The sequence below is a fragment of the Lemur catta genome, chromosome 18, assembly GCF_020740605.2.
Source record: "Lemur catta isolate mLemCat1 chromosome 18, mLemCat1.pri, whole genome shotgun sequence".
Classification (NCBI taxonomy): domain Eukaryota; kingdom Metazoa; phylum Chordata; class Mammalia; order Primates; family Lemuridae; genus Lemur; species Lemur catta.
Window position 1 is genome coordinate 49,054,226 of NC_059145.1, and position 13,969 is coordinate 49,068,194.

A 13,969-nucleotide genomic window follows, 5' to 3' on the forward strand; every position below is an offset into this window, starting at 1 on the left:
TGATATGACAAAAATAAGGCAATGCTACATGGATATAAAATGGGAAGTAGATAAAGAATGCGTCCAAAAATGTGCCTCTCACTAGCTGTGTTTTCTGAACAGCATAAATTGTGCAGTTTATCATAAAGTGCGTGGTGAACAGATGTCGTGTGGCACAGTGTCTCTGACTCCCAAAGGCCATGCAATGGAGGGGTCGCACCGGCCAGAGGCAGGTGTGAAGCGGGGGAAGAGAAGATGTTGCCATGTGATTAAAGCTTTCTAAAGCCCCACCCTGAATATGGTGTCACCGTTTCAGAAAGGAAACCCCCACCCTCCATCCTTCGTCCATTCACCTGGCAGGACCACCTGGGACGTCCTTGTGAGGCTATTGAGTCCGTTCCAACCCTCGACCCAGCACAGGAAAGCTCGTAGGTACTCACCCTGCACACTGGGCACTGCCAGGGACTACTGCTGTCTCTAAGCCTGAACTCATCAGACAAACACTTGGAATGATACACACGAAAACACAGGTCACATATCAACACCTCTCCAGGCAAATGGCATTCAAAACAATACCAGTCATGATTTTCTGTTTCCCAGTCCTACAAAAAATACAAAATAATTTTGTATGACATTTTGTCAGTATCTGCAATGACTAAGAACAAAATTGAAACTCAAGTCCCCAAGTTAGGCATTATAAAACAATTTCAGACATTTACTGTGTTAAAACAAGAGGGAAAATGACCTAAAAATTTACTTCTTTAAATTTTAAAATCTTTCCTGAACATATTAATATTTAGAAATATCTTAAGGCGATCTGAGAGCAAAACCAGTCCACAATGAATTAAGTCCAAAGCCAATCCCAGTTCTAACATTATCTTTGATTGTTAAATATAATCTAAGGAATAATTTCCTTAGTAAACTGAGTACCCCAAACCAACCTACAGCTTTGCATTCCAAGTAAACAAACCTTTCTTTTGTTCTGTTTTTTTTTTTTTTTTTAAATGCATACTAAACCATGGGAACAGAGAAAACAGTAATGGTGATGCTCACTATAGTTATATTCTCATCCATGGTACTGGATGCTTTATTAAAAATAACCACTATTCAAAATGTCCATGTTCTGATAGGTTGTCAAATTTTCAGGGTCTCTTGAATTTGAAAAATAAATTGAAAATGTGAAACTAAAGGATTAAATCAATCACATTATCCAGGGGAGATTACCATGGGGGGGAAAGTAGATTTCCTGATTATGGCTATTCCTAGAAATAAAAGAACAGGACTGTAGGCACACAGGCATTCCTCAAGATGCTCTTATTTGTGACACTCTTTTTTTGCACAGCTAATACCACTTAAACATAAACAGCAAGACTGTCAGAAGGTCTCTTAGTTTAGACCTCATGATAAACATCACTCTTAGCTTTAATGATAAACACTTACGTTAAGAGTGATGGGTTAACTGCAGATGTGGAAACCAAATGAGCAATGGTAAAACCCACAGTTGGCATAATCAAGCCCCTTCCACTGGGGATCCTGACATTCCAAACTTGGGTTCTGCCATCTTTTTCTTTCCACAAATCATCGTCTACAGTTTCCGAGGCTGAGCAGCTCGTTTCCTCTGATGTTGGTTCTCCCCTAACAGAAGCCTGTATGTCCACTCACTCAGGAAGCAGCAACTTCTTCAAACAATAGGTTCAAATGTGTCACTGTGTGACCATATCTGAATGCCACTACCAGTTACTCCTTCAAAAAGAAAGATTCACTCATGTTCCAAAATTCATGTCTTCCAAACTCACATCCAGACTCATGCCTAGAGTGCAGCAGTAAATCCTGCAAAAATGTGAACTTTCTGGTTTGGTTTTTACTAAGAAATGGGCGGTCCTTCTTGACTAAAATAATAAAGAAGACATGACCATTTTTAGTTATTTCCTGCATAGGTATATATATACTCTGCAAACTCACTTTGGTGGAAAAATTTCAGTTGCACTGAAATCACAAAATATTGATTTTACATAAAACCCCAACTGTGCATAGTAGGAAAAAAACCTACTCCGCAAAATCTGACACAGTGGACCATAAAGACACGTGTGTGGTGCTTGGCTGTATTAAAACAACACTCGCTGGTGTATCCACTTCAGACGGCTCATATGAAAGTTGCATTTTAGGCATTTCAATGTATCAATTATTGTATCAAAAACCATTGATACATTAGGTTTCAGTGGAGAAAAGGTATCTTGTTCTACTTTTAGTTAACAGAACTTTTTGCAAAATTAAAACAAAGTCCTTCAGAATATTTCCTCATAGCTGTTCAAAAACATCTTGAAGGATTTTAGTGGCTTATATCTGACTCAATATTAACAATAGAAACTGCCATCTTTCACCACGTGAATTTTTATTTATTTATTTATTTGAGACAGAGTCTCGCTCTGTTGCCCGGGCTAGAGTGCCGTGGCGTCAGCCTCGCTCACAGCAACCTCAAACTCCTCGGCTCAAGCGATCCTCCTGCCTCAGCCTCCCGAGTCGCTGGGACTACAGGCATGCACCACCATGTCCGGCTAATTTTTTTTTCTATATATATTTTTAGACGTCCACATAATTTCTTTCTATTTTTTAGTAGAGACGGAGTCTCACTCTTGCTCAGGCTGGTCTCAAACTCCTGACCTCGAGTGATCCTCCCACCTCGGCTTCCCAGAGTGCTAGGATGACAGGCATGAGCCACCGCACCCGGCACCATGTGAATGTTTTACATCGACTCATCTTCACGTGATGGTCAAAATGGCAGTGACTAGGTTAGTCAGCAAAGGGAGGTAAGTGTGTGTTTCCGTGCGTAGCTCCAGCCCCTCTGCCTCAGTTTCCCCCATCCCTACTCTTTCCCTGTCCACCCATGAAATGAAGATGAAAATCTTTCTGCAATAGGGTGTTTAATTCTGCACCTAATTTTTCACAACAGTTATAGAAATGCAAGTATAATTCAGGAGAAGTAAAAGCAGAGAAACACCTGGGTGTATGTTTATATGACAGCATGTTACTAACTCCGCTCTCCGATACGAAAGGACATATGGGCTGGTGAAGGCACCACTGTTCACTCTCTCACTCCTGGCAACAGTTGTTCAGAATATTCCAAACATGCAAAAGTCCAGTTCAAAAGTTATTAGAGTCTGAATCCAGGAACACTTTTCTGAGGTATAAATGATACAGGAATGTTTATTACAGGCCAAGTTGCCTATACCTTATCTTTTAGTAAATAAAAACCATTTCCATATTGCTCTTGGCTGACACTCAACCACGCACGCCTGTGAGCTAAGTCTGCATTTTCGCTGGATCCCACCAGTTGCCATCAGCTACTAGATACGGCCTGAGTGACAGCGTGTGTGAGATGCCACTTCAAAACAAGAAAGTTTTTAAAAAGCAAACCTACCAGCACAAAATTCAAAACTAGAAGCAATGTAAAGATGGCATGGTTTTAACAAACAATTCCAGCAAGAGTTAACTAAGCTAGCCTAAACTAAGGTACAACTGTAATACCAAAAGCAGAATTAAAGTAAAATAATGGTGCAAAATTAAAAATTAAAAAGTTCACCTTGTTGGGGGTTGCTGTCCTGGAGAAAGGCTGCACACTGTCCGCCTTTCAAAATAAAAACAAAATGATCTTGGTCTCTCTACCATTATTTTGCTCAATATCAGGCAATACACAGGGATAAAGGGATTTCATAACATGGTCAAACTGTTTATTATTTCCTGTATGACTTATACTGTTTTGCAGATGATATTAACTGATAACCCATCAATGTGCCAATCAATCATTAATGAAAAGACAGCAGCATGCAAACGTCAGAGTCATTACTTTTCACACTAACACAAAAGCTACAAGTGGACATAGAAAAAAATGTCTCTCCAGGAGTTCATGTGTCATGAAACCTATGATGCTAACGTCATCATAGTAAAGTCCTAGAAAACTATTTTACTAATAAAGAAATGTGGTACCATTATAAGTCTGCATAAGACATGAATGTACATCTTATTGATCTAAAACTGGTTCACACTGGATTTTTTAAAAACCAGAATGAATGTGAGTGTGGTGAATGAGGCTGCCCTCAGAGCCCAGTAGAAACTGCACGTGGAGCAGCGTGTGTTGGTCTAAGTCTCTCTCATCCACATGGCATTTGGTTATGACCCTAGAGCCAGCCTGGTTTGAGTCCTGGCCCCAGAACTCACGCCTGGATAATCTCAGGCAGAATGCTTAGCTTCTGTGTGTGTCGCTATCCATAAAATGAACAAAATTGAGTACCTTATTCATAGAGTTTTTCTAAGAACCAAATGAATTAATATGTACATAGTCCTTAGAAGAGTCCCTGGCACAGGGTGAGCACTCAGGATGCGTTAGCTAATGTTATTAAGATTATCCATGGAGGCCGGGTGCGGTGGCTCACGCCTGTAATCCTAGCACTCTGGGAGGCCAAGGCGGGAGGATTGCTTGAGGTCAGGAGTTCCAGATCAGCCTCAGCAAGAGCGAGACCCCGTCTCTACTAAAAATAGAAAGAAATTATATGGACAGCTAAAAATATATATAGAAAAAATTAGCTGGGCACAGTGGCACATGCCTGTAGTCCCAGCTACTCGGGAGGCTGAGGCAGGAGGATTGCTTGAGCCCAGGAGTTTGAGGTTGCTGTGAGCTTGACACCACGGCACTGTAACCTGGGCAACAGACCAAGACTCTGTCTCAAAAAAAAAAAAAAAAAAAAAAAAATTATCCGTGGAGTGCACAAGACTGACCAAGTCACAAAATGATATGACAGGCTTATAATTATATGTGTGTGTGCACATTTATTTTCCAGACCCTTTAAAATTCATTATTACGTCTGACTTTCACAACATTTCTGTAAGCTGGATAAGGGCAAGAAATATTAATGCTGACTTACAAACAAAACGGAAGCACAGTCGTGTATCAAGGTAGGTGTGTGGAAGAATTGTTGGAATGAGGGTTCCAAATTATAATCCACCTTTGTCAATAACTCACAAGCAATTTTAACTTTTAATTTCCTATTTCTATTTAGGAAGCTGATAAATATTACACTACCAAGTATGTGTGTTTGAGATGGTATTTTAATTTAGATAGAATATGAAATTAATTCTCTACAATTTTAGGCTTAGTTTGATTCTATTAGAAATTCAGTTATTCATAGGAGCTAAGAATTTGATGGTTACATATAGTAATTTTAAATATGATTTTTTAAATAAAAACATTATAACATTGCTCAGTAAAACAGAATTTAGACAGAAGGAAAAGGAAAAAAGAAAACACACACACACAAACACACACACACACACACACAATCAATCAATATAAACCGGAAAGAGTACAATGGAATAGTATGACCCAAAAATATTCTATTGAATATAATGGAAATTCTATACCAAAGAATTTCTGAGTGTAAGTATATTATCCTTTAAATGCACATAGAGCCATAGTATAATTGATTTCTAATTAATTAATAATCACCAATACTTTACTTAGTAAATAAACGATTTCGTTTTTATAACAGACAAGGAATGGACATATGGAAGGACTATGTGGTTCTGCACATAATTAACGTAAACAGAATTTACATTTTGCATTTTAAAAAAAATCAGTATCCAAGGGGCATCAAATTTTTCACTAAGGGTATTTAAAATCAAATGATTGATTAATTTATGACAACTATTATAACAAGAAAAAGGGAAAGACCTAAGATTTAAACAACATTCTTAATGTGCCACGCTATAGTTACGGAAGAGGGTGGGGAGAGAGCCAAGCTCCAATGAGGGGCCCCTCAATGTTTCTCTCAAAAACAAAGCAAGGGACACACTTCTTGCCATGGCTGCTTAGGTGTTATTTCCGAAGCCTAAGGCCATAAATTCCAATCCTATCTCTTATCTGAAAGAGGTGAGCAAAGCTAAATTTCAGGAGAAATATAACCCAAAACTTCTTTTAGACTGATTATTTTGAGCTGGGAGGAACAGAGGATGAGAGGAAAAAAGTGTCGGTCTTGCCCCACTGTAAACTAAGATTTAAGTCCATTTACCCTCAATATAATATGTGAATCCTTTAAGTAACCACAAAATACGTATTTTCATGTTTTATGCTTTTTAACAGGTGTCAAAAACTTTAAGTGAGAAAAAGCAAAAAACACAGAATTTATCCTACCATTTCATTTAAAAAGACGCCTCCTAGGCCTATTTCAAAGGAGCACGAGGTCCTGCTCGCAGGCTGTGCCAAGGGCGGCACGTGGAGAGGCAGGACTCAGGCTGGGCGCAGGGCCACGGCCCACGTTCGTGCTCCAGCCACTCTCGAATCATAAGCAGCAAAACCAACCAGGGGAAGGACTCACACCGAAAAAGTAAGCTGTGGTTCCCAAACTCACTAATGTTAACTATGAAAGAAGAAATGAGGCCCTGAGTCCAAATTTGGCAAGTAAGTAAAGAAGAATTCGTTTTAAAGCAAACATCATTTTATTTTATTTTTTTTTACATTTTTAAGTTATCCTCAACACGTGTGACCAGATTATTTCAGGTCAAAAGTATCTGTCAAATAACAGCGTAGCTTTGTGCCTGGGACCATGAATAAAGTTGGAAGTAACCACATAAGTAACATTAACTGCCTCAGTTCCAAAATAAATATTTGCTATGATTACATACAAATGATCCATAACTGAAGGTTACCTGCCTTACTGTGTCACAATAAATACTTTGGTGAGACCTTCCCGTCTTTAGTGAGGACCTTATTAGCTAAGAGTTTAACTCATAAGGGATTAAATTTGTATTTATTACAAAGAGAGCTACTAAACACCAAATGTAACTCAGCCCAGAAAATGGTAAAATTCTACCCAAGAAATGTACTTCTCAAATCGTCAGAATAAAGGGGTTGAAACACTGTGAAGAAATATGGATTGAAAGTACCGATCCGTGTGCACTTCCTTACAGCAAGCAGCTGATGAAGCAATCGTGAGCCCACAGAACATGGAGCACTTTCTTTAAAAAATAAAAAATCAAAAGAAAAAGGTTTTGATATAACAAAACCCTGAATGATCAGAAATCAGAAGGTTTCATGCTGTGCTCTGGTCTAATGGCCCTTTACCGATATAATTTCAAAAGCTCTGAAAACCACCTTTAAACTAATTATTCTATTTGGACCCTCTGAGTGAATGGTAATGACCCCAATCTGGAAGTATAAGATGACTACAGGAAATTCACAAGAGTATTTCCCAGGTTCAGCAAGTTTGTCATTTTAAAAATTGGCTTAATTTGTTGGTAGATTACTTCCTCTACTTTTTTTTTTTTTTTTTAAAGAGACAGGGTCTTGCTATGTTGCCCAGGCTGGTCTCAAACTCCTGGCCTCAAGTGACCCTCCCGCTGCTTTGGCCTCCCAGAGTGCTGGGATTACAGGTGTGAGCCACCGCGCCAGGCCTTGCAACTACTATTTTTAGAGGTCATCGAAGGAAAAGAAGAGCTTTACTACCCATTTTTAAAATGACAGAACTGCTTAAGTAAAGAACATTTGTAACTTTGAATTAAATGTTTAAAATCATGTAACCAAAAACATCCTACACCTTCCCTTCCCGAGGCCATATATATCTCCATACATATCTTCTTGACTTTTTCCTCGATACTGAGTCAGAAAGTCAAGATGAATAACAACATACATCTTTCAATTTAGAAAACTGAGTTTTTAGAGGCATCAAAGTGGTTTGTGCTGGACACAAGGCCTGGAAACCACAGAGCAGGGCGTCCTAGACCCAAATGCTGGCACGTGGGACAGTCATCGGCCACAGAATACGTCTGCGCAAATCGGAAAAGGTGGCTCTTCCACTCCTGTACACGCATTTTATCAGGATAAGACACTTCACTGCCATTCACCAGAGAACTCCTGCATCGATGGAGAAACACACAACGTCTGTGATGTGGATGGTGCTGCCTCAGGTGTGCACTCCGCACACGGCACCACTGTGTGCACAGCCTGCAGGCACCGGCCACACGGCTAACACACGCACACAGAGCTGGCTGGGGTGAGACCCCTGTGCTGTGCCCGATGTGACACAGTTAATTGAAGTCCTTCTAGAGTGTTCTCAGGCCATGAAAACTGCAGCCAGGTGGTACCCAGCCAAGGTCATGAAACTCACATACGATCAGCCTCTTTATGTTAGAATCACACCTTCAAAAAAGAGCCCGTGTTCTAGCAGAAAGCCTCCTGTCTTTGGATACCAGTTGAAAAGTAAAAAGACCCCAATAAGAATTTTTGCTTGTATATTTAGTAAAAAATTTATGTGCTGTTGCTATACTATGTGCAGGCATTTCTTGTTTTAAGCATATTTATTCACTGGTCAAAAACTTGCTTTGAATACAAAGTTATATGCTTTATATAGATAATCTCATTTAATCCTTTAAACAATCAAATGAAATAGATATTAATGTCTAGATCACAGCTGAGGAATGAGAATCAAAGAGTTAGGAAAGTTCCTCAAGGTCAAACAGCTAAACAAATGCTTGAGATGGAACTGAAACCTCTGTTTATTATAACCTTACCTCTTTCTAATACACTGTATTATCTTTGAGTTTTTAATATGTACATATTAAATTATAAACTAGGCACAATTTTGATATATTCAATTGTGTTTAGATTATACGTCCATATTTAGCATAAAAATGTTTGTGAATTCTTATTCACCAGAATCAATCAGAATTAAACCTGTATGCTGTTTGACTTACACTTAAGATTTCATCTAGGGAAAAAAAGAAAAGGATGATTGTATAAATATGTGCAATAGGAACATGTAAAAATAAAAACTAGAATATAAGACCTATTATTATTAGTGAACACAGAATAAGCTCACTAGCTGCTTGTTGAATTAAATTGAACAAGAAAACCTCAACTTGAGGAGAAAGAAAGCCTATGGAAATGCACCAATGTAAAAAGAGAAATAATAAAATCATGTTCAAGAAAAAATATATACATAATCCCCAAACCAAAATCCTATGGATTAAGTTGTACTAAAAATTAGTTATTACTATATAAATCTCAGGAATTATCAGTATACTCTTCTATGCTAAATCTATAAGTTTCCAAGTGTTTCATGATTAGAAATTGTATGTTATCTGGATTGAGTATGTAATAATCTACCAGTAACGAATGGCCCTCCTCTAAATGCCTAATGCAGGTGGATTCACATTACTTGACATTATTTTTATTATGTCTTGGCACCCTAAGTTTCTGCACTGGCAACAAAGCTTTACTATTCTGTAAGGAAACTCAGTGGAAAAATTGTTCTGATATAAAACATTTTCATTTAACTTTTTAAGAATTCTTCCAGTGCACAAACCAAACGATAACCAGTGAAAGTAAAGATTTTTTTCTTCCATGCTTTCTGCTTGTAGAAAACGTCAATTTTTTTCCTGAAGTTTTGAAGGCACGGATTAAACTGACAAAAACAGTGTTAAAAATGAACACCCTATAAGTTTATAACTCATCGTAACTGCCTCTGTGAGCCCACTTCCCGCAGACAGCCTGCTGGTCACCTTAATGCTCTCAGATTTAACAGGTGAGTGTGTCTGTTGGCTCATCCACTGTAGCGCCAGAATTAAGCAAATAAATTCAAAGTTTATAGAAAAATTTTCCACAAAGAATCAGTTTATAAGATTTCATGTCATTTTTATAATTTTAGATTTCAGAGAATTCATGATAAAACACTCTCAAAATACTCAATTATTTAAATCTATTCCTTTCAAAAACTAAAAAAATTAACATGTGAAATCTATTATCTTAAGTGATGTTCCTTTATAAAAATCAAGACATTTCTAATCAAAGTATTAGAAACATCAAAGAAAATAAAGTAGGAAGATAGAAATATTACACATGAAATCAATCTTTACATAACAAAAAAACGTTCTTCTATATGTGCCTCTGAGTATAAAGTTATATACAGAGAGGAAACGGAGGATTTACATAGCATCACTGAAAAGAGGAGTCAAAATAAGAACTAGTTAAAAGTATAAAGAGAATTAATTTTCTGTCTTTTCTATTTGATCTCTGCTCCAGGACACAAAACCTGCGACTGTCACTAGTCAGTGGAGACAGTGGCTGGGGGAATATCACATTTGGAAACTTTGTACCCTGCAACGAAATTCCCACGGAAGCCTGGCTCTGGGCTCTGATGCCACCCTGCCCGAAGTGACACTGAGTCCCTCAGAAGACAGTATATCCCTTTTAATCTGTCTGAACGGCATCAACATTTCCCTGCACTGAAACATTTGTTACTAATATTTATTGAAGAAAACACTTAGGAATGCCATGAAGCCTGTGTACATTGAAAGGGCTTTTGTTTGTTTTGTTTCATTTTTTATATTCAAGGTAACAGACAGAAAAAGCAGGTATTTATAAAAGTGAGTATTGTCTTAAAGAATCAGGAAGGAAAATATCTGTACTACCAATGTAGAGCCTTAATGTTGATAAAAATGTTAAAATGAAACATTATTAAATTTCTGAAAATGAATTTCCACAGGTTGTATTCTAAATAATGTTCCAAAGTTGAAGCTTACATCTCTAAATGTAATCAAATATACTTACAATCTCATCTCCTGGCAACCAATATCCTTCTTGTTCAATACCAGCTTTTGAACCTTTGCAGCCCACAGTTAGAGTTTCGACAATGAGACCATCTTTCACAGCTAAACTCAGCTGGCGGGTGGTCTCTTTTGGATGCATACCGTGGACTCGAGACATATACCTGAACACAGAGGAAAAAAACATTAAAAATCCTTTAGTACTGAAAACTAAAAAGTAATAAAAATAAGAAAATGGAGGCGATTTGTTTCTCTTGTATGACAACTTGTATTTGTTAGCCGTGTTGAAAGAAAAAAGAAAAAAGGAAGAGAGAAAGAGCAAAGGAGAGTCCTGAATACTATTATCCAATCATCACGATATTTTAAATCTAAATTCTATTCTCTATGTGTAGAGCAATATTTGCTCAAAATAGTCCCAAATCAGCAAATATAAATCACTTAACAGATTTTAGTAAAATATCCCACTTAGTTTTAGCCTCTGGAGCAATTACCCCTTCCTTCTACTCTGCAGATTCTCAATTTAGAATTTTAAAATCTCCAACCATAGGGCTTTAGAACAACAAAGGTATTTTGTAAAACTTTTACCCAACACTTAGGGAGCGACAGCAGAGAAAACGTAGGAACTACATGAGTGGTTGTCAACATACAAGGAAAACATGGGAGCATGTTGTGATCAATAAGGCAAAAGTGTAATTTTTTCCAACAAAATATACTTTGGACTGAGTCACTGGAACACACCAGGGTTCCCTGATTTATGGGGTTTTTTTTTACATAAAAACATGAAATATTTCAAACATACACTGGACCACAGAGACTAGTAACATGCAGACTCCCTTGTATTCACCAACGGTATTTAACTCGTTAATATCTGGCAAATTTGCTTCATATATTTTTTTGTTTTTCAAAGAAATAAAATGTTATGAAGTTCAATTTGTGCCACTTTCCATTCCCCTCCAAGCAAACCTCAATACTGGTACGTGTATGTATGTGAGTATCTACGTATGTACGCACCTATGGATATCTCAGTAAACTCCTACCTGGAGTCCCTTAGATATCCAGACAAAAACAGAGCATGAGACAAATCAAACTGGCCTCGGATTTCTCCAGAGAAACATGCCGTGCTATCGGACAGGGGAGTAATGCCTCCATAGTCCTCAAGGAAATAAAGTAGGACACAGAATTTTATATCTACTCAGCCTGTCATTCAAACATCAAAGCAACAAATAATTTTGAAAACACAAAAACTCAGTGTTGAAGGACCTTCTAACCTCAGAGGATGAATTTTTGCAAAGAAAAATCAGTAAGCCCCAGCCAAAGGACCAACGGTGAGCATTTGTGTTTTCAGTATGTGGGATATGGACGGCCCTTTTCTGTTTGGAGACGGCTCACTCTTAAGACGCACCTGCCTTTTCTGTCCATCCGGTCAACTGAAGGACTGAGACCGAGACAGGTGTGGGGATTGTGATCGGAGAACAGAAGCGAACCCCGACAAGCGAGACAGGCTATAACTAACAGCACGGAGTGTGGGAGAGGAAGAAGGTGGGGAGCTAGTCCAAACATCCTAATTTTGTCACCTTTTCTGACTAATAGCCAAAAGACCACAAGTGACAAACCTTGCAGCAGAAGTGTAAATATCTTTTGATATATAAAGGTCAAGACGACCCAAAACCGAAGTTTGGAGAGCGGGCAGGGCACAGGCGAGAGGGAACGGGAGCCGATTCCCTGGCTGTCCACAGTGCGGAGCCAGTAGCCCCCTCGCAGGGATTCAGCAGGTCACTTAAATTAATAACCGTTACCCTCAGCACAGAACACTTCTGTGTCACCTGCAGAAACTCACACGAACACAGGATGCAGAAAAACATGAAAAGAAAACAGTGAACACATGAAGCATATGACTTACGATGAGAGGACCAAAACCAAACACCATCGTCTTTTTAATAAATGTAAAGTGGCTAAACTCCACAACTGAAAAAACAAAACGGTTACTCAGAAGACTGAAAACGAGTGGGCAAAGACACATCGTAAGATGCAGTCCAAATGGAGCGGGGATCAAGACTGCAGTGTATCGGGTTTGGGATCCAGGGCGAAAATCATTTATAAAAAGACAAACAGAGCACAGCTATAATGGAAAAACTCTAAGAAATAAAGGAAATAGTGACAGAATTACAGAATTATGAGATTTTAATTCACTTGTCTCAGTTCACAAAAAATATAACAGATAATCATTGAGTCAAAAAGTTACCTAAAAATTGCAAAAGATCTGAAAACAATAATGAAAAAGCTAAAGTAATGCTATGAAAAAACAAAAATTATAGAACAGTATCAATGCAGGAGCTGCATCTTAAGGAAAAATAAAAGAGGTATCATTACCTAATCTAATCAAAAGTGAAGACACAGCACAAACATACAAAATAAGAAATGTCTACAAGGAGATAGCTACACGTAAAAAGGAAATTAAAATAGTCATAAGCTACTACTTTGTTTAGTTCTGCACAAAAATATAAACACTATGATTTTGTAAGAAAATGTAAATGAACAGAACTTGGCCATAGAACAAAACAGAATACTTAAAAAGACCAATTTGTAAAGAAATAATTAGAGGAAGTTGGCAAAGAGCTTGCCCAGAAAAACATCAGCGAGGGATATATCCATAAGGTAACTCTTATCAGACTTACAGTCACCAGATAACTCTAGTGTGATTTAAACTTTTCCAGTGCATAGTAATAGGAAAGCAAAGAATCTAGCAAAGAATGGCAAGAAAACCCCACAAAATAGCACAGAAAATAAAACTAGTGTCCTATATTTTTACTGATATAAAAATCCTAAATAAAATATTTGAATATAGTCTAATATTAAATATAAATTAATAAACATTAATAAATTCAAATGTCAAACTATACCATAGCCGAGTGTCTAATCCTAAGAATTGAAGAAAGATTTAACACTAAGAAATCTAAAAATGTAATTCACCCCATTAATAGATCAAGGGTGAAAAATCATAAACATTTTGATACACACTGAAAAGGTATTTAGTAAAATTCAACCCAGCCCCTAACAAAACAGAAATGAGTAAATACTTCCTTAACCTGATCAGGATTATTCAAAGACGTCTATGGCTATCACTTTTCTTTAACACTCTGAAAAAGTAATGACTAAAATAGTTGAAATAAGTATAATAGTTGGTAAAGAGTTAAAACGATCATTATTTGCAAATCATGTCTCTAGAAAACCCAAGAAAATCAGCTGATACGCTATTTTTAAGTAATTCAATAATGCAATAAATTCCTTGGGTGCAAACTAATTTACTAAAATTAACAGCATAAATATATGGAGAACCAAAAAATCAGCAATAAGAAAAAAAATTCGTAGTAATAAATAGAAGAAATGACAAAATCTG

General features: G+C 37.4%; 1 protein-coding gene across 8 annotated transcripts in view; it reads right to left on the minus strand.

Moving 5' to 3' along the window:
- Positions 1-13,969, minus strand: part of ZMYND11 (zinc finger MYND-type containing 11) — a 96,289-nt gene that overhangs the window by 31,052 nt on the left and 51,268 nt on the right. For 5 of the 8 annotated variants that reach the window (XM_045530780.1, XM_045530779.1, XM_045530778.1 and 2 more), the window contains 2 exons: positions 10,577-10,736; positions 420-581 (listed from right to left, as the gene is read on the minus strand). In XM_045530780.1, coding sequence (XP_045386736.1) covers positions 420-581; positions 10,577-10,736 — 322 coding nt within the window. The remainder of the gene's footprint in view (positions 1-419; positions 582-10,576; positions 10,737-13,969) is intronic. The other 3 variants (XM_045530783.1, XM_045530784.1, XM_045530782.1) reach the window with 1 other exon arrangement.